This window comes from Chiloscyllium plagiosum, unplaced genomic scaffold, assembly GCF_037043375.1.
Source record: "Chiloscyllium plagiosum isolate Xiang-an unplaced genomic scaffold, Cpla_swu_hap1 HiC_scaffold_3, whole genome shotgun sequence".
In the NCBI taxonomy this organism is placed as follows: Eukaryota; Metazoa; Chordata; class Chondrichthyes; order Orectolobiformes; family Hemiscylliidae; genus Chiloscyllium; species Chiloscyllium plagiosum.
Window position 1 is genome coordinate 136,760,497 of NW_028270141.1, and position 23,877 is coordinate 136,784,373.

Consider the following 23,877-nt stretch of genomic DNA (forward strand, 5'->3'; position numbering starts at 1 on the left):
CTGCCAGTAAAATGCTTTACCAGAGAGTTCATTGGGTTTCAAGTTCGATGGGAATAATTTGAATTCTGTAATGTCTTTTCTAACAATGTTCTTCCATTCTGGTGACTTGAGAATTTGCATTCTTCAATGTAATAGGTGGTCCAAATTAGCTGGAATTCAGTTTCGAAAATGACAACCTGTAACCAGTAGCATTCCAGAGGAATCAGTACTGGAATCAAAACTGCCTACAATATATATTAATGACTTGGAGGAAGGAAGCAACTGTAGTGTCAGCTTAACCTGGTTCCCATGTGCTTTTACCTCCTTAATCAGCCTCCCATGTAGAACCTTGTTAAAGGTTATAGTGAAATCCATATAAACTGCATCCATTGCACTAGCGTCATTTACACACTTGGTCACCTCCTCTCAAAATTCAATCAAATTTGTAACACATGACCTTTCTCTGTCAACAGTGCTTGTTCTGTTCTCAAAGAGCACCAGAAAATTTGTCCATCGCGATCTCCCTTTCACAGAGCCATGTTGACTTGTGCCATTTTAATTAAAATGGTCCTTTTAACAGAAACCAAGAGACAAAAACTTAAAGTTAACTATTAACCATTTCCTTACAAAATCAACTTGAGCTTTTCAGTGCCTGAGATGAAATTTCCAGTGTTTTTTAAAAGAAAATTGACAGTCTTGATTGCATCAATGAAAACTTGCCTGGCAGTAATAAAGACTGTGGTGAGGACCTTTTTATTCAAGACCTCAACAAAATTGAGGTGGTGAAGGGCGGGTTAGTGGGTTGCTTCAGAGGATGCTGCATTTCCCAGTTTTCCTGATTGTCTGCAGCTTAGTTTACACAGTCATGTGGCACTGTTGCCTATATGGTTGTCTATATGTTGTTCAGCTGTATTATTCCATGAAGCACTCATGTCTTATTATCTGTGTGAGTTTGTAGGTGGGCTTTCTGTTCAGTTCAAACGGATGGACAGACTTTGGATTGTCCTTTTGGTTCTTTTCCAGTTCCACCTGAGTTTTCTTTCTCTCATTCCTTCTCGGTGCTTCATAAAATGCTCTGTAGTTCATGCTCCTGGAGAGATTATCTTTGTAGGAATGTTTGTCATTGTGAGAGAAAGTGATGCCTGGATGTGGTAGGACTAACCCTGTTTTTATGTTGCTTAGGTCAATCGCAGACTGGCTGCGAGCCCCGGACACCCAGTACTTGTTGGACTTTGTGAAGCCAGAATTTCTTTTAATGCGGGTAAGTAATAAGATAGAAGCATGTGAAATCTCTCTTTAAACATTAATCGAGCAGACTTTTCATTTGTTAGACTTTAAAGATTGTATGTGACCAAAGCACTTAGCATAGATATGCAAAACTTGGGGGAGCATTGTGTACAGATAAAGGATTGTGGAAATAGCAACCAATTTTTTTAAAAGATAGCTTAAGGTATTACAAGAGAAAATTAGTGCTAACGCACTTGTCAAAAAGAATTTGCCTGTGTGGATTAGAAAGGAAAAGGCAAAGTAATTTTAGTCCCGGGGACAATAGAGCTGTTCTTTCTTCACACACGCACACAGAGAGAGAGACAACTGATGGTGAGTTTAACCGAGGGTCACCACGCCTCAGGCAAGGGGAAAGGTTGAGAAGGTGGACCTTCATGGTAACCTCAACTGGGGTGGGAGTTGAACCTGCATTGTTGGCATCACTCTGCATCACAAACCAGCCAACTGAGTTCCTATGTTGTGTGGTTAATGCCAACTAAACACCCTTTAAAATTTGAGGTCTTGCATATTATAATCTAAGCACAATATTAATGATGTGATATTTATTCATTACTGCTAAAGAACATCTCTGGCTGTTGAAATTACATATTCGACATGTGGAATCTCGTTGCTTTAATTTTTAATTATAGTTGGAGATTTTTGGCAATCTCCAACTATAGGCTACAAGGAGATCAAGACTGGGGACTAAATGTTCAGAGGCACTTAACTTTTTGAAAGGTTAGGCAGGAAGGGAAGGTTGGTAGGGTAGCCTTCTTGGTACCCAATGGAATAAATATGATCGCAAGAAATGATCAAGAATCAAATGATACAGGATCCTATATGAAGGAAGGTAAGGGTAACAAGAAGAAATAAACAACTGCGGAAGTATTCTATAGGACACGTAACAGTAGCTGTTTTGTAGGACAGAGAATAAATCAGTAGATAATAAAAGCTTGTCAAAAAGGCAGTATGATCACCATGATGTCAATCTTCATGTAATTTAGTAAAATCAAATTAACAAAGGGTTTTATGAATGAACAACATTCATAAAATGTAATTCATAAAATCATTCTTTGAGTGATTTTGGGTCAGTTTCCTAAAGCCACATGTTATGGAGTCAACCAGGAATTTCAAATCGGGTGATGCGTAATGAAGTAGCTTTAGTAAACAGTCCCAAAGTAAAAGACCATTTGGGAACTGTGACCATAACATAGCAGAATTTAGCATTACATTTGAGAGGGAGGAACGTGGTTCGGTAGCAAAGCTTGAATAAGGATAATAACATACGGCAAAGGTGGCCGAAGTGGATTGGGAAAGGAGTTTAGCAAAATAGACAGTTGAGCAAAGGCAGGTATACAAAAAAATAGTTCGTGGCTTGCAGTGAAGTTATATCCCAGTGAGGAAGGAGGAGTCGAGGATGGGGATAAACAGATCCGAGTTAACCAAAGAAATTAAGGATAATATCAAATTAAAAGAAAGAAAACATACTGTGGGCAAAGATTAGTGGTAAGACAGAGGATTAGGAAAGATTTAAATGCCAACAAAAGATGAGAGGAAAATAAACTATACACATTAGCAAGTAACATGAAAATAGACGATAAAGACTTTTTATAATATCTTAAAAGGAAACGAGAGAGGTCTAAGTGAACATGGACTGCATTTGGAATATTGAGAGCAATTTTGGGCCCAATATCTAAGGAAATATGTACTGGCCTTGGAGAGGGTCCAGTGGTGGTTGACAAGAATGAATCCAGGAGTTTGTCATAGGAGGAGCTCTTGAGGACTCTAGGTCTGTACTTGATGGATTTTAGAAGGATGGAAGATTAAATCAGAATACTGAGAGGCCTGGATAGTGTGAATGTGGAGAAGATGTTTCTACTGGTAGGAGAAGTTAAGACCTAAGAGCACAGCCTCACAGTGAAGAGATGAGGAGCAATGTCTTCAGCCAGAGGGTGGCGAATCAGTGGAGCTCATTACTACTGAAGGCTATGGAGATCAAGACATAGAGTCATAGATTCATACAGCTTGGAAACAGACCCTTCAGTCCAACTTGCCTGTGCCAACCAGACTTCCCAAACTGATATGGTCCCATTTGCCAGCATTTGGCCCATATCCTTCTAAATCCTTCTTATTCATATACCCATCCAGATGCCTTTCAAATATTTTAATTGTATCCACCTTCACAATTCATTGAGTGAACTTAAAACAGATAGGTTCTGGATCAGTGAGGGCATTGTAACAATTGTATCTCAGAGTTTTTTGGGAAGCTCGGGAAGAGATTGCTAAGATATTTGTGTCATGGATAGTCACAGGTGAGGTGCTGAAAGTCTGGAGATTGGCTAATGTAATGCCATTATTTAAGAGAAGTTGTAAGGAAATGTCAAGGGACTATAGACTATAGCTTGACATCAGTGGTGGGGAAGTTGTTGGGATTCTGAGGGGCAGGATTTACATTTGGAAAGGCAAGGACTGATTAGGATAGTCAACACAGCTTTGTAGGTGAGAAATCCAGCGAATATAATTGAGTTTATTTGAAGAAGTGACAAAGAAAATTGATGAAGGCAGAGTGATAGTCATTGTCTATCTGGATTTCAACAAGGTATTTCACCAGGTTCTGCATGGTAGACTGGTTAGTAAGGTTAGAGTACATGGAATCCAGGAAGAGCTAGTCAATTGGATTCAAAATTGGCCTGTATGTAGGAGATAGAGGGTGGTGCAGAGGATTGCTTTTCAGACTGAAGGCCTCTGACCAGTGGTGTGCCACAAGAATCAATGCTGGGTCCACTGCTTTTCATCGTTTGTATAAATGATTTGGATATAATTAGTAAGTTTGCCGATGACACCAACATTGGTGGTGTAGTGGACAGTGAAGGTTACCTCAGAGTACAACAGGATCTTGATCAGATGGACCAAGGAGTGACAGATGGAATTTAATTTAGATAAATGCAACACCTCACATTTTGGTAAGACAAATCAGGCCAGGACTTATACACTTAATGGTAAGGTCCTGGGAGTGTTGCTGAACAAAGAGACCTTGGCAAGCAGGTTCCTAGTTCTTTGAAAGTGGAGTTTTACGTAGATGGGATAATGAAAAAGGCCTTTGGTATGATTCCCTTTATTGATCAATGCATTGAATATCAGTGTTGAAATGTCAGGTTGTCGCTGTACAGGACATTGATGAGGCCACTTTCAGAATACTGCATTCAAATCTGGTGTCTCTGCTATAGCAAGGATGTTGTTAAACTAGAAAGGGTTCAGAAAAGACTTACAAGGATGTTGCTGGGGCTGGAGGGTTCGAGAGACAGGGAGAAATTGAATAGATTGGACTTTTTCCCTGGAGTGTCAGAGACTATGGGGTGACCTTATGAGGTTTATAAAATTATGAAGGGTATTGATAGGGTGAATAGCCAAGCTCTCTTTCCCAACGTAGAAGTGACCAAAATAGATGGCATAGATTTAAGGTGAGAGGGGAAAGTTTTAAAAAGAACCTGAGGGGCAACTTGTTCACACAGAGGGTGGTGCATGTATGGAACAAGCTGCCAGAGAAAGCGAGGGAGGCTAGTACATTTACAGCATTTAAAAGGTATTTGGATGGGTTTGTGAAATGGAAGAGTTTAGAGGGATATGGACCAAATACTGGCAAATGGAACTAGATCAACCTAAGTTATGTGGTTGGCATGGACAAGTTGGTCCAAAGGGTCTGTTTCCCTGCTTAACAACTCTGTGACTCGAAGTGTTATGGAGAGAGATCAGGAGAATGGGTTTGAGAGACATAACAGCCATGATTGAATGGCAGAGAAGACTTGATTGGTCGAATGGCCTGTTTCTGTTAAAATTAGAAGCAGTACATGTGAAGGGTCCAACACAATGGAGCCAACAGCAGTGACAGAGTTTGTGGACTGTAGTAAACGACAGGTACGTGTTGTGAATCCTCCCAGTGTGGACAAAAACAACCGGTGGAGTAATATACAATTTTACACTCCTTATATGTTGGAAGAAGCTGGTGTTGGACTGGGGTGGACAGAGCTAAAAACACGCAACATCAAGTTTATTTGGAAGCATTAGTCATGACACTAATCTTTTGTTATAAATTGTCCTATTATCCTACTCCACAGCTACCAGGTGAAGGAGCAGTGCTCTGAAAGCTAGTGCTTCCAAATAAATGCTCTCCTTCTGGGTAGTTCTCTTATAACGTAGTAGTTGTGTTCTAAGGAGAAAGTGAGGTCTGCAGATGCTGGAGATCAGAGCTGGAAATGTGTTGCTGGAAAAGCGCAGCAGGTCAGGCAGCATCCAGGGAACAGGAGAATCGACGTTTCGGGCATAAGCCCTTCTTCAGGAATGGGGAAAGTTTGTCCAGCAGGCTAAGATAAAAGGTAGGGAGGAGGGACTTGGGAGAGGGGCGTCGGAAATGTGATAGGTGGAAAGAGGTCAAGGTGAGGGTGATAGGTCAGACTGGGGTGGGGGCGGAGAGGTCGGGAAGATGATCTCAGGTTAGGAAGGCGGTGCTGAATTTGATGGATTTGACTGAGACAGGGTGGGGGGAGGGGAAATGAGGATAAAGCTCTTACCTTCATCCCCCTCCGTCCACGCATCAATGAATTTAATACACGCCGTGACGTCGAATACTTCTTCCGTCGCCTCCGCCTCCGAGCTTACTTTCACAATCAGGATTCCCGCCCACCTTCCGAGGACCCCTTCGCCCACCTCCAACACACTGCATCCACCTGGACACCCTGTGCTGGCCTATTACCTGCCCTTGACCTCTCCATTTCCAACTGCCACCGGGACATTAACCACCCCAACCTGTCTACCCCCATCCCCCACTCCAACCCCTCACCCTCACAACGCGCTGCCCTCCAATCCCTCTGCTGCAATCCCAACCTCACCATCAAGCCAGCGGATAAAGGGGGCGCAGTGGTAGTTCTGGCGCACTGACCTCTACACCGCTGAAGCCAAACGCCAACTCGAGGACACCTCTTCCTACTGCCCCCTCGACCATGACCCCACCCCCCCATCACCAAACCATCATCTCCCAGACCATACAGGAGATCTCCCACCCACAGCATCCAACCTCATAGTCCGGGAACCCCGCACTGCCCAGTTCTACCTCCTTCCGAAGATCCACAAGCCTGACCACCCTGGCCGACCCATTGTCTCAGCATGCTCCTACCCCACTGAACTCATCGCTACCTACTTCGACACTGTCCTATCTCCCCTAGTCCAGGAACTCCCCACATACGTTCGAGACACCACCCACGCCCTCCACCTCCTCCACGACTTCCGTTTCCCCGGCCTCAATGCCTCATCTTCACCATGGATATCCAATCCCTCTACACCTCCATCAGCCATGACCAGGGCCTCCAAGCCCTCCGTTTTTTCCTCTCCCGATGTCCCCAACAGTCACCTTCCACCGACACTCTCATTCGTTTGGCCGAACTGGTCCTCACCCTTAACAATTTCTCCTTCGAATCCTCCCACTTCCTCCAGACCAAAGGGGTAGCCATGGGCACACATATGGGCCCCAGCTATGCCTGTCTCTTTGTTGGCTATGTAGAACAGTTGATCTTCCGTAATTACACCGGCACCACTCCCCACCTCATCCTCCGTTACATTGATGACTGCATTGGCGCCACCTCGTGCTCCCGTGAGGAGGTTGAGCAATTCATCAACTTCACCAACGCATTCCACCCTGACCTTAAATTTACCTGGACCATCTCTGACACCTCCCTCCCCTTCCTGGACACCTCCATCTCCATTAATGACGACCGACTTGACACTGACATTTTTTACAAACCCACCGACTCCCACCTGGATTACACCTCTTCCCACCCTATCTCTTGCAAAAATGCCATCCCGCATTCCCAATTCCTCCGCCGTATCTGCTCCCAGGAGGACCAGTTCCACCACAGAACACACCAGATGGCCTCCTTCTTTAGAGACCGCAATTTCCCTTCCCACGTGGTTAAAGATGCCCTCCGATGCATCTCGTCCACATCCCGCACCTCTGCCCTCAGACCGCACCCCTCCAACCGTAACAAGGACAGAACGCCCCTGGTGCTTACCTTCCACCCTACCAACCTTCGCATAAACCAAATCATCTGCCGACGTTTCCGCCACCTCCAAAAAGACCCCACCACCAGGGATATATTTCCCTCCCCACCCCTTTCCACCTTCTGCAAAGACCGTTCCCTCCTTGACTACCTGGTCAGGTCCACGCCTCCCTACAACCCATCCTCCCATCCTGGCACCTTCCCCTGCTACGGCAGGAACTGTAAAACCTGCTCCCTCACTTCTATCCAAGGCCCTAAAGGAGCCTTCCACATCCATCAAAGGTTTACCTGCACATCCACTAATATCATTTATTGTATCCGTTGCTCCCGATGCGGTCTCCTCTACATTGGGGAGACTGGGCGCCTCCTAGCTGAGTGCTTTAGGGAACATCTCCGGGACACCCGCACCAATCAACCACACCACCCCGTGGCCCAACATTTCAACTCCCCCTCCCACTCTGCCGAGGACATGGAGGTCCTGGGCCTCCTTCACCGCCGCTCCCTCACCACCAGACGCCTGGAGGAAGAACGCCTCATCTTCCGCCTCGGAACACTTCAATCCCAGGGCATGAATGTGGACTTCAACAGTTTCCTCATTTCCCTTTCCCCCACCTCAACCTAGTTCCAAACTTCCAGCTCAGCACTGTCCTCATGACTTGTCCGGACTTGTCCTACCTGCCTATCTCCTTTTCCACCTATCCACTCCACCCTCTCTTCCCTGACCTATCACCTTCATCCCTCCCCCACTCACCTATTGTACTCTATGCTACTTTCTCCCCACCCCCACCCTCCTCTAGCTTATCTCTCCACGCTTCAGGCTCTCTGCCTTTATTCCTGATGAAGGGCTTTTGCCCGAAACGTCGATTTCGCTGCTCCTTGGATGCTGCCTGAACTGCTGTGCTCTTCCAGCACCACTAATCCAGAAGTCAATTATTACATGCCCTGGGAAGCTGGGATCTTTAGGTTTTAAGTGAACTCTTACTGACCTCTTGCTTTTAATTTCACCTGCCTCTGAAGGAAAGAACCTGAACGCAACCAGTTTTTTTCTCCAAACTCATCCAACAGTGATGCTGTCTATAATGTACCTCCAGGTCTCCCTGATCCCCTCAATCTTAGCAGTTTTTTTTGCAGCCTCCTTTGATGTTCTAAAGAATTAACCACACCTCCTATTTTGATATGAGCTGCAGATTTTCACACCACTTCCTCTAGGCCTATATCCAAATAACTGAGATCTGTAGAGAGCAAAAGTGTCCCATAAGTGAACTCTGTAAAACGACACTATCTAGATTCAGCCACTTTGGCGGGGGGAGGAAATAAAGTTTCTCTTATTTTTTACTTTCCTATTTATTTTTAACAAAGTTTGCTATCTTTCCTAATTCCTTCTCCTTAATCTTCTCAAGACATGCTTTGATAAGATGCTGCATGGCCGATTACTAAAGTCTATATACTTACTACGTCTACCAGGTTGCCCGTGTAATCATATCCATTACCACGTCAACATGGTGAAGTGACAGAAGGCATTGTACACATGTTGCCAGACCAAACTCCATATAGAAACTCTTAAGACAAGTGACCAAAACTTTAGTCAAGCGGGTCCATTTCAAGGCCTTTAGGAGATGGAAAGAAACTTGTGCAAAGCTACTTCTGCCAACAAATAATTAGTGTCGAGTGTATTGGGTACCGGTACATTGCACAGAAATGTCCTTCTGTTTACTTATGTGTGTTATGTTTCTGATTCTTTCCTCAGACTCTGGCAAGGGGATTGATTATGTGGGATGAAATAAAACCCAACCCAACATGGATTAATAGCAACATACCGCCTGTAAGTACTTTTACCCATTCAGCTGTCTTCCTTTTTCCCTTACTCTGCGCTTTTTTCAGGACTTCAGTTCCTTCTTTCATCACGTGCAGCCAGCAAAGGCTTCTTCAAAAACGATGCTGCAAAACCAAATCTGAAGCTATTGCTATGAAATGCCGATGGGGAAATTAAAGCCTTTTTGGGATGTCTGACCCCATATGAGAAGCCAATGCAAGGATGTAGCACTGATGTGGAGGGCAGGGTAAATTGGTGTGTCGCACTTTTGTCACCTGCTAAGCACCTTCAGAGCTCAGGACTGAGTCACATTACTTTCCTTTCTTGTCAGTAATATCTGGACTAATAACAAAGGTATGAGGAGAAAAATGAGTTTATGGTTACTTTTGACCTTTGATGAAATATATTAGCCAGTCTGCTGATGTAACACAAGCTGCTGTCAGTCCAGGTTATTTCTTAGAGGAGAAAATGAGGTCTGCAGATGCTGGAGATCAGAGCTGAAAATGTGTTGCTGGAAAAACGCAGCAAGTCAGGCAGCATCCAGGGAACAGGAGAAGAAGGGCTTATGCCCGAAACGTCGATTCTCCTGTTCCCTGGATGCTGCCTGACCTGCTGCGCTTTTCCAGCAACACATTTTCAGCAGGTTGTTTCTTAACATGGGAAATAACTTTTCTTTAAAAGACATTATATGGTTTCAATATATTAGTGAAATGGCACCCACTACTTTTCCATTTGAGCATGCTGGTGTGTCAGATGCGACTGCAGGTTTGTAAGCCCTAGAAATGTGGAAAGATAGAACCTATTTGCACTGGGTTTTACACCAGCCAGGGAGTTACACTGTTCAGTGTTGCATTGTGGCAACCGTCAAACAGTGATGTTGCAAATACGTACTTCCAACGAAAAGCTTTTCTTCCACTGTCACACAGCTTTCAGTGGGTGTTGCTGAGGTTTGAAATGACTGCCCTTGGGCAGTTGGGTGGCATGTTTGTACACACATTAATGGGTTTGCCTGGGGAGTTTACTGGCTGTTCAATGTCTGATTGCGGTTCTGCGGCGCTTATCGTATAACCGTTGTGTTGATCCTAGTGGGGGCAAGTAACCAGTTAGCAAAGGTAGCGAAATGCAAAATCTGGAAGTCTTGATTGCTGTCCCCACTGGGGCTTAGGAAGTTGAATGAGGCAGGGAGCAAGACTCAGAGACAAAGTAGATTTGGCAATAATTACATCGATCATCCAAGGACAAATTCAGTGAAGCAAGGTTTTTACAAGTCAGGTGCCTCAGACGCCTCCTGAATTTGCAGTGCAGGGAAATCAGAAACGAATCATGAGAACCAAGGAAACCGATACATTACAGGCATGAGTGCATTGCAGAAACATAGATCCAGATTTTGTGGTCACTGTAGATTGAATGGCAGCAACTGTCATTGCACATAAAACGTTCCTGCAGGTTTGCTGTGAGCTTATTTCCTCATGCTGGCAGTGAGTAAAAATCAGTTTGTGTGTTTCCCTCGACAGGGACCCTGGAGTCTTTGTTAACAGGACAAGCAACAGTGCATGTAATTAGCCAAATAGATTTAATAATTCTGAAGGAGCAGCCTGAACTGTGAATTGTTGGTTAGAAAATTTAATTAAATCCAACTTCTAGAGAAAGGGAAATAGAGGAGTGTAGAAGGTGAAAAGAAAAAGTTGAAGCATTTTTTTAAAAATTCAATACGTTTTTCTTTTAAATTTCCACAATAGTTAATATCAGTAAGAATGAAACTTTGCACTTGTAAATTTTCAGAGAGTGGAGTTTGGTCAAGACTTATCATGCCATTAAAAGTCCACTTGCACCAAAATAAACTGTTAGTTTTTTTCTAATGTGTTGAGTGAGTAAATATAGAAACTTTGCATGTTCTGTGTGTTTAAAAGGTGAGTCTTTTGACAAAGATTCAATGTTATGAAGTCTAAAGGAACAAGGCATCTAAGGCAGCAAGCTCCTAATTACTGAGTATGCCAAAAGTTACTGGCGTTTTCATGTTTAAGAATTGCGAGCATGTTAGTCTCAGTTATTTTTACCACAAAATCTCAGCGAAGGTCATGAAAAAAAGCAATTTGTTAATAACCTGAAACTTGTGCAAAATGTGAAATCTGGAATCTGAGCTAAAAGTGGGTAACCCTGGGGACACACAATGTATCAGGAAGTAACTGGAGAGGAAAACTGAGTTGACATTCACATTGATGACCTTTAAAACAAATCAGTCAGTTGATTAATATTTATTTCATCTGATGTAGTTCTTATGTTCTGCATCTAACTTTTATTGCGACCTCCAGGGATTGAGAGCAGCACAGGTTCTACAGCATTTGCTGGAAGGACCCTGCATTATTGGCCAAACAATTGCTTCATTTTGTAATCTTACAACTTGCAATATACAGTAGCATGCATAAATAGATTTATTACAGTTGAAGTATGTCATCAACTTCGTTAGCATAACAACCTTGTGGTTCAATTTACAATATTAAACGCAAACGTTTGAATAGTCATCCAGTAAGTGATGACAGATGACACTTTTTAATATTGCCTTCTAAACTGAAGATTTCCTTAATGACATAAACTGTGACTGTGCTTTTGCAGTGTGCAGTAGTCGGTTTCATCTATTGTCGGTTAAAATAAACGTTCTCACTATTAGTTGGGGATGAGCTGAGACAATGTTTCTCTTGTCATCTCGTTATTGAGACTCAGTTGCATTCTTCCTCATTCACTATGGTTGTCTGAACATTAATCCTGTGTTCAGTATGCTTCATTGACTACCTTTTCACTAAATTAGTCAAAACATCTCAAATTTTGTTGTGACTATCGTCGATGGCTTATCATATTTTGAAATAAAATATTTCAAGTATTTGCAACCTTCAGTTGCCTTTGGTGTCTCCCTAGTTATTCCCAACCTCTGTGGAATGCCTTGCCATCTTTTACAACCTTAAATAAGCCTTTCAATGCAAGTTGTTTATTTATTACTCAGATGTCTGGCTTTGACCTCGTTATTCACAGAAAATATGACAAAAGAAATATGTCACATTGTTGCATCAGTGTTTAACAAGCTTCCATTGGTGAATGGTGTCCCAAGAGACTAATGTAGATTTTTTGCACCTTGTGAATGCCACCTTTATGGTTTTGACCGGATATCTGGCCCATCTATCCTATACCACATGGTGCCACTTGTCTACCATCCCAGTCCCCATTGTCCACCATTCACTACCAACTCTGCCAAGTCTCAAAATTAAATTATGTCAACTTTCTGGAGTTCGATCCCACTCCTCCCACACTGTGACCACCTCCAAAGCTGTAACTGAATCTGAAACCTTCATTACTCTGGCTGAGTCTACCGTGCTTTAATTCCCTCTCACATTCACATTCCCTCTATGACTAGCAGCAGTACTAAAGAGGTTCCACTTGCTGTGATTGTTTCATTAGACACATATAACTTTCTGCCTCCTCCTTTATTTGAATTTCTATCTTAAAGCCCCTTCTTTTTGGGGTGGCATCCATTTTGTTTACAGCGCTGAACGCTTTGCAGCTTCCTCTGGTGTTCTAAAGAATTAGCCATACTTCCATTGATTATGGACTAGATGGACCAATTGACCACCACCTGTGCCCCAGTGACTCTACGTCTGCATCTAAATGTGTTTATTATTGATGACAATGTATGTTATGCTGGATGCAGTGTTCAGTAGATTACCACCTAGCTCAGAAGTTATCCAGCTATTCTCTCCAAAGGTAGAAAGCTGTTGAGCTGCCACAGGATCTTCTAAATTGGATAACCCCAAAAACAACCAAAATATTCTCTTGATATGCTGATTGCAAACTGCACCTTGCTTTCATATGTTGATGGTGAAAAGAGATAAGGAAGTTTGAAGCCTTATGGTGCTTTAGCTCACTAAAACTGCTGATATGTCTTTCTAACTTCATTAAAAATAAACTAGAAGATCTGTAGATTATCCCCAGGGATCAAGAACACTGTCCGTCAATCACAAGTGCTTTGTTTTTGTGATAAGAATCTGCAGTGCTAGTTTTTCACCATTGTCATTGCTACTTGCTGCTCCATCAATGTTGTCTGTGTCTTTTTCAAAGTTGTAAATTGTGGAATTATCTCTCTCTCCCTCTCTTTGTCCTCTTTAAGTTACTCCTTAAGACCCTCTTTGTAGGTGAGCTTTTGATTACCTGCCTTTGTGTGGCCCCTTGAATACCTTGCCTGTAAAATGTGGTGGGACTAAAGATGTTCTATAAATGCAAGTGGTTATTTTCCATGGCTCTGTAGAACGTATGATCAGACTAAACTAAGTTAGAGTCACTGTCACAGTCCCTTTCTGGTGTTGGCTGCGCATGCATTCCATATCAAATGCTCAGTGCCATGGCTAGTAGATTTTCTCATCCCGAGGAGGAGACAGCATTAGGAATGCCATGGTCTAGCACATTTCCATAGTGCTATGTATCAGCATCAATAATGGGACACTATAGATTGTAAATCCCTTCACATAACTGGGCTCCACAATTACCAGCAAACTGTCACTTGGTGTTGCTGCTATGTCATGTCCAAACTCAATAAAAAGCAATAGCAATTTAACTGAGCACACCAAATTGAGAGTCAATCACACCTACCTCCTCTTCTCTACAGTAGTGACACCAAGACAATGCACACTAGCCAGGAGATAAGCCTGAACAGTTTCCTAAATTGTGGCTATAAGAGCAAGTCAGAGACTGGGAATGCTGTGGTGGGTAACTCACCTCCTGACTCTCCAAAGCCTATCCACCATCGACAAAGTACAAGTCAAGAGTGTGATGGAATACACTCCCCACTTGCCTGGATGAGTACAGCTCCAACAACACATAAGAAGTTGATACTATCAAAGCAGCCCACTTGATTGGCACGACATCCATGAATCAAAATGTGTGGCACTGGAAAAGACAGCAGGTGAGACAGTATCCGAGAAGCAGGAGAGTCAACATTATGGGCATAAGCTCTTCAGGAATGTGGCCACATTCCTGTTGAAGGGCTTATACCTGAAACGTCAACTCTCCTGCTCCTCGGATGCTGTCTGACCAGCTGTGCTTTTCCAGCGCCACACTTTTTAACTCTGAACTCCAGCATCTGCAATCCTCGCTTTCTCCTCGTCACTATATCCACAAGCATCTGCTCCCTCCTCCTCTGCCACTCAGTAACAGCGGTGTGTTATCTACAAGATGCTTTGCAGAAATTCACCAAAGAACCTCAGACAGCAGTTTCCAAACCTAGGACCACTTCTTTCTAGAAGAACAAGGACAACAGATACATGGGAGCGCTACTACTTTCAAGTTTCCCTCCAAGCCTCTCACAATCCTGACTTGGAAATATATCGCCGTTCCTTCATTGTCACTGGGTAAAGATCCTGGAATTCTATCCCTAATGGCATTGAAGATCAACTCTCAGCAAGTAGACCACAGCAGTTCAAGTAGGCAGCTTACTACTAAGTTCTCAAGGGCAAATAGGGATGTGCAATAAATACTGGCCAGACGGTGACACCCACATCCCACACGTGAATTTTAAAAAAGCCTTCACTATGTCGGTGATGGATTGGCCTCTCTTGGCAGGACAGATCACCAACTCCAGGGTCCGGGAGTGAGTTACTTCAATCTGGATATGCTCATTACTCAGCCAACAATAATAATGTTACTGTCCTTGCACCAGTGCAACCAAGGGAAAAACGTTATGGAGCATGAATATGATCGTAAAACCTACCTGGTGGAGAAACTCGATGGAAGAAGTTAAAACTACTTCATTGCGTTACTGTTTGGGGAGAGTTAGCAGTTGAGAGGAAAGCAGTCAGCTTTGACTGAATGTTATGTGATGGATAATGCAGCAACACCATGAGGGGCGGACACTTCCAGCATCGCAGTGAACCAAGCATGGAGTCAATTGTTTGTCACCTCTAAAACCGAGCAGGCATATTGAGGGGGTTTTCCATTTGACAGGGTAGTTATTAACTCATCAGGGCAGAACATAATTCGTGACTGTGGTGGGGTGTGGGCTGAAATGGAGAAGCTACCTGATTTACTCATTGAAAGGAAAAGCATGTAATGTGTAAATGGCAAATATTCCGCCACTGCCCGGATGTTCTATCACTGAAAGAAGAAAACTCGTTTAATGTAGTCTTCAGACAGACATCAAACAGTACTTGGAGTGAAGTAGATATTGGAATCGATAAGCCTTTTTATGTAATAGCCAGTGACACATTTTGTTTACTTCAGCGCAATGGAAATTGATTCTCGTACAATATCACTTAGACTGAGGAAGATTCCAGTGCACCCATTTACTTATTCTGCAGTTGAACTATTAATTTGTTTAATGACCACCCACGTAGAGTGGAAATCTCAATGATGCTCTTCCATTGCATAGCACTTTTAAGGTGCACTGGAATGTGACTAATTGTGAGCAACCTTTATTGTCAAAAGGAAAAGCAAGAATATGCGTCGGTGGAGAGTTGAGTTTTGGGCAAAGTAATTAATGACCTGTCTTCTCAGTATGATGAGGCATTTTACAAGGTTTGCACAATGTTTTAAACTCAGCAGGTGCTATCACTGCAGTGACAGACTTCCCTTAAGCCATGTAGACCTCTAAGACACTGTGTCTTCCCACAGGCAAGTAGGATGGAGAACACTCGCACATTTGGGTGTAAAGGCAGAATGAAGCAAGGGCTTCTCCGTGTTTTAATTGATCAGATTATATCTGAAATGGAAATTCTACTTCAAAGCTTAGAACCTGAGAAGTAAATTTGTCTGATGAATAAGGACAGCTGTCAAGGTCATGAAACTGAAGAGCTTCCACAACCTCTCTCTAAGCAAGTGGCTTTTCTCCAGTGAGTGAGCCTCACAGTTCGTTTAGGCAGAGGTGTACAAAGTAATGAGAGGAATAGATGGAGTCAATAGTCAGAGACTTTTCCCCAGGGCAGGATTGACTGGTACGAGAAGTCATAGTTTGAAGATTTTAGGAGGAAGGTATAAAGGAGACATCGGAGGTAGGTTCTTTACGCAGAGCATTGTGAATGCATGGAATGCGTTGCCAGCTGTGGTAGTGAAAGCAAAGTCATTGGGGACGTTTAAGCAACTGCTGGACATGCACATGGATAGCAGTGAGTTGAGGGGTGCATAGGTTAAGTTACTATATTTTACATTAGGATTCAATCTCGGCACAGCATCGTGGGCCAAAGGGCTTGTTCTGTGCTGTACTTTTCTATGCTCGAGTTCTAGACCTCAGAGTTTTGAAGTCGTTGCATGAAAATGCTTTTTAATTGTAATTTCTAAAAGTTTGTAACTGTCAAGGTTGCTGTTTGTGGGAGCGTACTATGCACTTATTGATCTCACTCTTAAGAGATTCATCAAATCTATGTCCCTCAAACTCATCAAATAAGTCATGGCACCTGCCTTACATGTGAGTTCACAAGTGCCTCAAAATGTCTCTGCCACCTTTTGCTATTTCTTACCCATTCACATTCTTTTTATCTTCAACCTTTTCACTCGCACATTTTTTGTGTTAATTTTCTTCCTCTGTCTCTTCTACCTTATTCCCCTTTTATTCCCTTCTTTCTGAAGTCTTCACTCTATCCATCCCTCACCTATTTCCTGCCTCTGTTTTCCTCTGACTCTCCCATTGCCTTTACCTATCTCTGTTGTTCTCTTCCACTCTTTATTGCACCCTCATGTCCTGTTTCCTGCATTCATTATTACAAATGCAAAATGTGTTTGTTTCAGTGAAATTTTTGCTTTAACTGACCTTGTTGTTACCTTGCGAGACAATCAGTATGATGCAAATTATGGTTTCTTACACAGTTAACATTGAATCTGGATTAGTCAATCGGAACATTACATTCTAACTAGCAGGAACCTCAGGCTTTGATTCCTTCAGCCTTTGATGCAGAAGATTACAGTGGGGACAAATGCTGCTTTGTCCTTGGTGTTTGTTCTTTTTAATTAATTCATTGGGTGCCTGTCTTGCTGTCAAGGCCTGCATTTATTCCTCATCCTTAATGTTCATGAGAAGGCAGAGATAAGGTGCTTGAACCACTGCAGTTCATTCAGTATAGGCAAACACACACAGTGCTATTTGGGAAGGAATTGTAGGATCTTGTAGGATCAGTGACTCGGCACTGTCACTGCCGAGTGACAGTGAAGGAATGGTGATATGATTGTAAGCTACAATGCTGAGAAGCTTGGAGGCCAGCAACAGTTGGTGGTGTGTCACGTGTACCTACTGGTCTTGTCCTTGTTGATGATAGTGGAGTTTTGAAGGTGCTGTCTAAGAAAGAATTATTAATTATATAACACACAATAAAGTTGGCAGGGCAACTGCTGTTCTGTGATTGTGTAATGTAGGAGTTGCCGAACTCCAGCTTGATCTAAGACAAACACATCTGAAATTATGGTTGCAATCATTTTGGCTCCAGGTCAGGGAGCTGGAGGCTGAGCCATTGATACTGATGCACATTAGGGAGGAGAAAGGTCACCTTGACAATTTACTGAAGACCAATGCAACTCCGTACTTTGGAAAGAGTCTTGTGATTTTGTCAGTGGTCAGGAGCTAAAGGATATGACTACAGGGAAAGGGACTCAGACGTGGCAGGCAATGAGCATCTCAGATAAGAGAGTGCCTGACTTGACGGCCCTTGATGTTCAATGGCGTACCTTCGCTGAATGCCCCACTATCAGCATCTTGGGGTCAGCATTGACCATGTCTGTACTGTGCCTGCAGAAATAGAAATGCTGTGGCACCTACCTTTACCTCCTGATTTCTAATGCCTGTCCACGAGCTACAAGGCAGAAGTCAGAAATGTGATGGACTGCTCTCCACCTAAGCTCCAATGACACAACAAACTTGATACCATCCAAGATAAAGCAGCCCTCTTGATTGACAATCCATTCAGCCAGTTCAATCCTCACTCCCTTCACCAACATGCAATGGCAGCAATGTGAAAGTATCAAATCTTCTTTGACACCACCTGTTAACCCTGCAACAAGGGCAGCAGCTACATGGAAATGTCATCACAGGCATGTTCCTATCGGAAACGCACTGTACCCTTCCTTGGAATAATATTACCATTGCTTCACTGTTGCTGGGTCAAATTCCTGAAGTTCCCTTCCGAACAGCACTCCAGGTATTCCTGAATACCAAGGATTGCCACCAGTCCAAGAAGAAAGCTCATACCCACCTTCTCCAGAACAATCAGAATGGACAATAAATGCTTATTTAATTATTAATGCACAAATTCCATGAATGAATTTAAAAAAGCATCATCCTCCGCATTTCCTTGTTTCCCATTATTATTTCCTAATCTCTCACTGGTAAGGTACTTATGTTCACTTTGGCCTCTTGCTGCCTTTTATTTGGAAAAGCTCTTACTGTCTGTATGGAATGACTTGCTATCCTCAAAGATTATTTTCTCCCTCTTTATTATTCTTTTGGTTTTTTTTGTGGTTTTTTTTTAAACTTTCACAATCGTCTGGCTTGCCACTGATCTTTACCACATTGTATGTTTTTTATTTTTAAATTTGATGATATCCTTAACTACCCTGGTTAACCATGACCCCCTTCCTCAGATCCTTCTGTCTCACTGGAATCGATCTTTGCTGTAGGCCATAACTGTTTTCTTAAACATCTGTCATTGTTCCTCAACTAACTTTACAATGTAACTTCTCCCCCAGCCCATTCCAGCCAGCCCTCCCTCCATTCCTTTGTAATTATCCTTGTTTAAATTTAACACAGTTGTTGTCAATCCAGTCTTCTCAATCTCAAAATGAATGCTCAATGTTGCCTTGGTGATGTCTTACTCTGGGATGCCTTACTTTATTTATTCTGCCTCATGACCAGATTCAAAGTAGCTTGATTCCTGGTTGAATCCACAACATGTTGTTCTCGGAATCAATTCTAAATAGACTCTAAGAATTTTCCCTTGTTGCCAACTTTGCCAATTTGTTTTTACCAATCGACATGAAGAATGAAATGACCCATGATTAAAAATTGCCGTCTTTACATGCTGTCGTTCTACACACAACAGTATAGCTACTGCTAAGGTGCCTATAGACTGCTCCCACCTTCGATGTCTTCCCCTTGTTATTTCTTAACTGCATACCTTCCATCACTTTGCTGATGATTGAGACAAAACTGATGGGGTGATAAATTACGGGATTGGATTTGTCCTGCAGGATATGAATGAGATATTCTGACAATTTTCCACCTTGCCAGACAGTTGCAAGTGTTGTAGCTCTACTGAAACAGAATTGGTTTGGAGAGCTGTTCTGGTGTACAGATCTTTCACACTAAAGCTAGGATATTGTCAGGGACTATTTTCTTTAGTGGATCCAACCCTCTTAGACATTTCTCAAGTTACAATAGAGTGAATCTAATTTGCTGATGTTTGGTCTCTTTGATGCTGGGAATCTGTTCTCATCACTCCTGACTCAAGATGGTTGCAAATGCTTTGACCCAGGCTTTTGCACTGAGGGCTAGGATTGGGATGTTCATTAGACTACTTCCACTTGTTGAGTATTTCATTATCCACCAAATAAGTGACCATCTCCAACAAGGGAGAATCTACCCATTTCTCCTTGACATTTGTTGGCATTTTATTGTTGAATTTCTAGTCATCAACCAGAAATTTAACTGGATCAACCATCTAAATACTGTAGTTATAAGAGTTGGTCTGAGATTTGAAATTCTACAGACATAGTAATTCATCTTTTTGCTCCTCAAGTACTGTTCACCCTCCACAAAGCAAGGCTGTGACAGTATACTTTCCACTTGTCTGAATGAATGTCACTGCAATAGCACTCAAGATATTTGACACCATCCAGGACAAAGTAGCCCACTTTGGCATTTCCTGCATTATGTGGAGCTTCTTGATTGTTGTTGGTGTCAGAATTGGTGCGTTTTGGTTTACAAATATAATACTTGAACAAACAGGAGTTTATGGCCTTCTGGGTTACACACCTGAATGCAGCAGGAATTTTGGATTCCAGTGCAAAGACATTTAATTGTGGAGTATAATATTTCCATTGTGAAGAAGTTTTAGCTGTGTTGGGGAGAGTGTTGCATCCTTGTCCTCAATATAATACTTGGCACTTGTTTTTTTATAGATTGTTCGACAGAACAATGCATCATTAAACAGCATGGATGGGCAAGTAGCTGATGATGTTGACTTACAAACCATGCGGTAAGGTTTAAATTTAGGCTTTTCTACTTATTTAAAATAAAATTTCAAATGTCGATGTTGGTCATGGTTGAAGTTTCACATCTGAGTCAGAGCGTTTTATTTTGGATTCAAGCCAGTTCCAGATACTAAGGTATATCCTATCCCTGTATTTGTCCAAATGCCTTTAAATGTTATTAATATACCTGCCTCAACAATTTCCATGGCAGCTCATTCCATATGGGTACCACCCTTTGGCACTGCAGTGTTCCGAGAGAAGGAGTGCTGCACTGTTGGGGCTGTTGACTTTCTAATGACATGTTAGACCAAGGCTCTGTTAACTCTGTCAGGATCCTGTAGACTACACTTGTTTCGAGAAAGAGCAGGAGCAGCACAATCTTCTGTGATTCAGCTTATATTTGTCCTTTGCCCGACATCATTAAAATACTGATAGATAGTGGTAATGTAACCTAAGCAATAATCCATTGGGCCAGGCTAATCCACTGGGGACACAAGCTAATGAAATTTAAGTATGATTAATATACTTAATTTAACTTCTGGAGTCACACTGAAGCAAGGAGTATTCTGGATTAGTGGTGCTGGAAGAGCACAGCAGTTCAGGCAGCATCCGAGGAGCAGGGAAATCGACGTTTCAGGCAAAAGCCCTTCATCAGGAATACCAGCAAGGAGTAGGCCATTCAGCCTTTCAAGTTCGCTTCCCCATTTAACAGGATCGTGGCTGATCGAATACTGAAATTGATCTTTCACAGCTGTCTGGGGTAGATAATTCCAAAAATTCAGAACCTGCCAAGTGAAAACAAAATCTCATCTGCATCCTAAATGGCTTTGTCCTTATTTTTAACATGTGCCTCCTGGTTCTAGATTTCCCAAACCAGGAGAACCACCCTGCTTACATTTACCCTGCCACTGTTTTATAGGCTTCAATGAGGTCACTTCTCATTGTTGAGAGAATACAGGACCCAGTTTGCCCAATTATTGTTCACAGGACAGTTATCCAACCCCTACTCCCTGCCAATCCCAGGAAGAAGTCTGGTGAACCTTTGTCACTTTCCATTTATGACAATAGTTTCTTTTCTGAGGTAAGGAGACCAAAACTGCACTTAGTACACGGTGCAGTCTAACTGAACTCTGAAACAATTGAAGTGAGACTTGACTATTCCTGTATTCCAATCCTCTTGTGATAAACACGAACATTCCATTAACTGCCTTAGCAGCTTGCTGCACCTGCACGTTAGCCTTCAGTGATTTCTTGGCAAGGAACAGCCAAATTCCTATACATATTAACATTTTTCAGCCTTTTACTCCGAGTCGTAGAGTCCTACAGCACGGAGACAGGCCTTTGGGCCTAAACTGGTCGACAAAAATGTCCACCCACGCTAACACCATTTCCTTGTACTTGGCCCATATTCTTCTCAACCTTTCTTCTTCATGTATTTGTCCAAATGCCTTTTAAATGTTGTTAATGTACCTGCCTCAACAAGTTCCGCGGATGCCTCATTCCATATGCGTACCACCCTTTGTATAAAAAGGTTGCCCGTCAGGTTCCCTTTTATTCTTTCCCCTTTAGCCTTAAACTGATGCCCTGTAATCCTCAATTGCCCAACCTATCCACACCTTTCATGATCTTATTCACCTCTGTAAAGTCCCTCCTCAGTCTCCTATGCTCTAACATTAACAAGTCCTAGCTTGTCCAACCCATAACTCTGACCATTAAGTCCAGGCAACATGCTTGTACATTTCTTCTGCACTTTTTCCAGTTTCATAACATCCTTTGTAGCAAGGTGACCAAAACTGAACACAATACTCCAAGTGCAGCCTCACCAACATCATGTATAACTGCAACACAACTTCCCAACTTCTATACTCAAGTGTCCTGACTGATGAAGGCCAGTGTGCCAAAATCCTCCTTCACTGCCCTGCCTACCTGTGACTCTGAACCTGAACTCCAAGATTCCTCTGTCCCTACCATTCACCATGAAATTCCTACCTTGATTTGACTTTCCTAACTGCAGAACCTCACACTTATCTACGTTAAACTCCATTTGTCGTTTGTCTGACCTCTCACCAGCTGATCAAGGTCCTGCTGCCAACCTGTGGAACTAGTCTGAAGTTTATCTATACTACACAATTCCATTTTCATCCATATGGTTATCCAATGATCATTTAAATGCCCTTAAAGTTGGCGAGTCTACTAATGTTGCAGGCAGGGTGTTCCATGCCCCTACTACTCTCTGAGTAAAGAAACTACTTCTGACATCTGTTCTATATCTATCACCCCTCAATTTAAAGCTATGTCCCCTCGTGCTAGCCATCGCCATCTGTGGAAAAAGGCTCTCACTGACCACCCTATCTAACCCTCTGATTATCTTGTATGTCTCAATTAAGTCACCGCTCAACCTCCTTCTTTCTAATGAAAACAGTTTCAAGTCCCTCAGCCTTTCCTCATAACACCTTCCCTCCATACCAGGAAACATCCTAGTAAAACTCCTCTGCACCCTTTCCAAAGCTTCCATATCCTTCCCATAATGCAGTGACCAGAACTGTATGCAATACTCCAGGTGTGGTCACACCAGACTTTTGTACAGCTGCAGTAAGGTAAAAACAATGACTGCAGATGCTGGAAACCAGAGTCTAGATTAGAGTGGTGCTGAAAAAGCACAGCAGTTCAGGCAGCATCTGAGGAGCAGTAAAATCGGCGTTTTGGGCAAAAGCCCTTCATCAGGAATACAGGCAGAGAGCCTGAAGGGTGGAGAGATAAGTGGGAGGAGAGTGGGGGTGGGTGACTACCTGGTCAGGTCCATGCCCCCCTACAACCCACCCTCCCATCCTGGCACCCTCCCCTGCCACCGCAGGAATTGCAAAACCTGTGCCCACACCTCCTCCCTCACCTCCATCCAAGGCCCTAAAGGAGCCTTCCACATCCAAAGTTTTACCTGCACATCCACTAATATCATTTATTGTATCCGTTGCTCCCGATGCGGTCTCCTCTACATTGGAGAGACTGAATGCCTCCTAGCAGAGCGCTTTAGGGAACATCTCCGGGACACCCGCATCAATCAACCACACCACCCTGTGGCCCAACATTTCAACTCCCCCTCCCATTCTGCCGAGGTCCTGGGTCTCCTTCACCGCTGCTCCCTCACCACCCGACGCCTGGAGGAAGAACGCCTCATCTTCCACCTCGGAACACTTCAACCCCAGGGCATCAACGTGGACTTCAACAATTTCCTCATTTCCCCTTCCCCCACCTCACCCCAGTTCCATTCTTCCAGCTCAGCACTGTCCCCATGACCTGTCCTACCTGCCTATCTTCTTTTCCACCTATCCACTCCACCCTCCCCCCGACCTATCACCTTTATCCCCTCCCCCACTTACCTATTGTACTCTATGCTACTTTCTCTCCACCCCCACCCTCCTCTCACTTATCTCTCCACCCTTCAGGCTCTCTGCCTTTATTCCTGATTAAGGGCTTTTGCCTGAAACGTCGATTTTGCTGCTCCTCGGATGCTGCCTGAACTGCTGTGCTTTTCCAGCACCACTCTAATCTAGACTTTTG

General features: G+C 43.2%; 1 protein-coding gene across 2 annotated transcripts in view; it reads left to right on the forward strand.

The window, feature by feature from the left end:
• anapc1 (anaphase promoting complex subunit 1) overlaps positions 1 to 23,877 on the forward strand; it is a 214,837-nt gene that overhangs the window by 126,083 nt on the left and 64,877 nt on the right. For both annotated transcript variants that reach the window (XM_087983726.1, XM_087983718.1), the window contains exons 33-35: positions 1,162 to 1,240; positions 9,043 to 9,117; positions 20,248 to 20,324. In XM_087983726.1, coding sequence (XP_087839852.1) covers positions 1,162 to 1,240; positions 9,043 to 9,117; positions 20,248 to 20,324 — 231 coding nt within the window. The remainder of the gene's footprint in view (positions 1 to 1,161; positions 1,241 to 9,042; positions 9,118 to 20,247; positions 20,325 to 23,877) is intronic.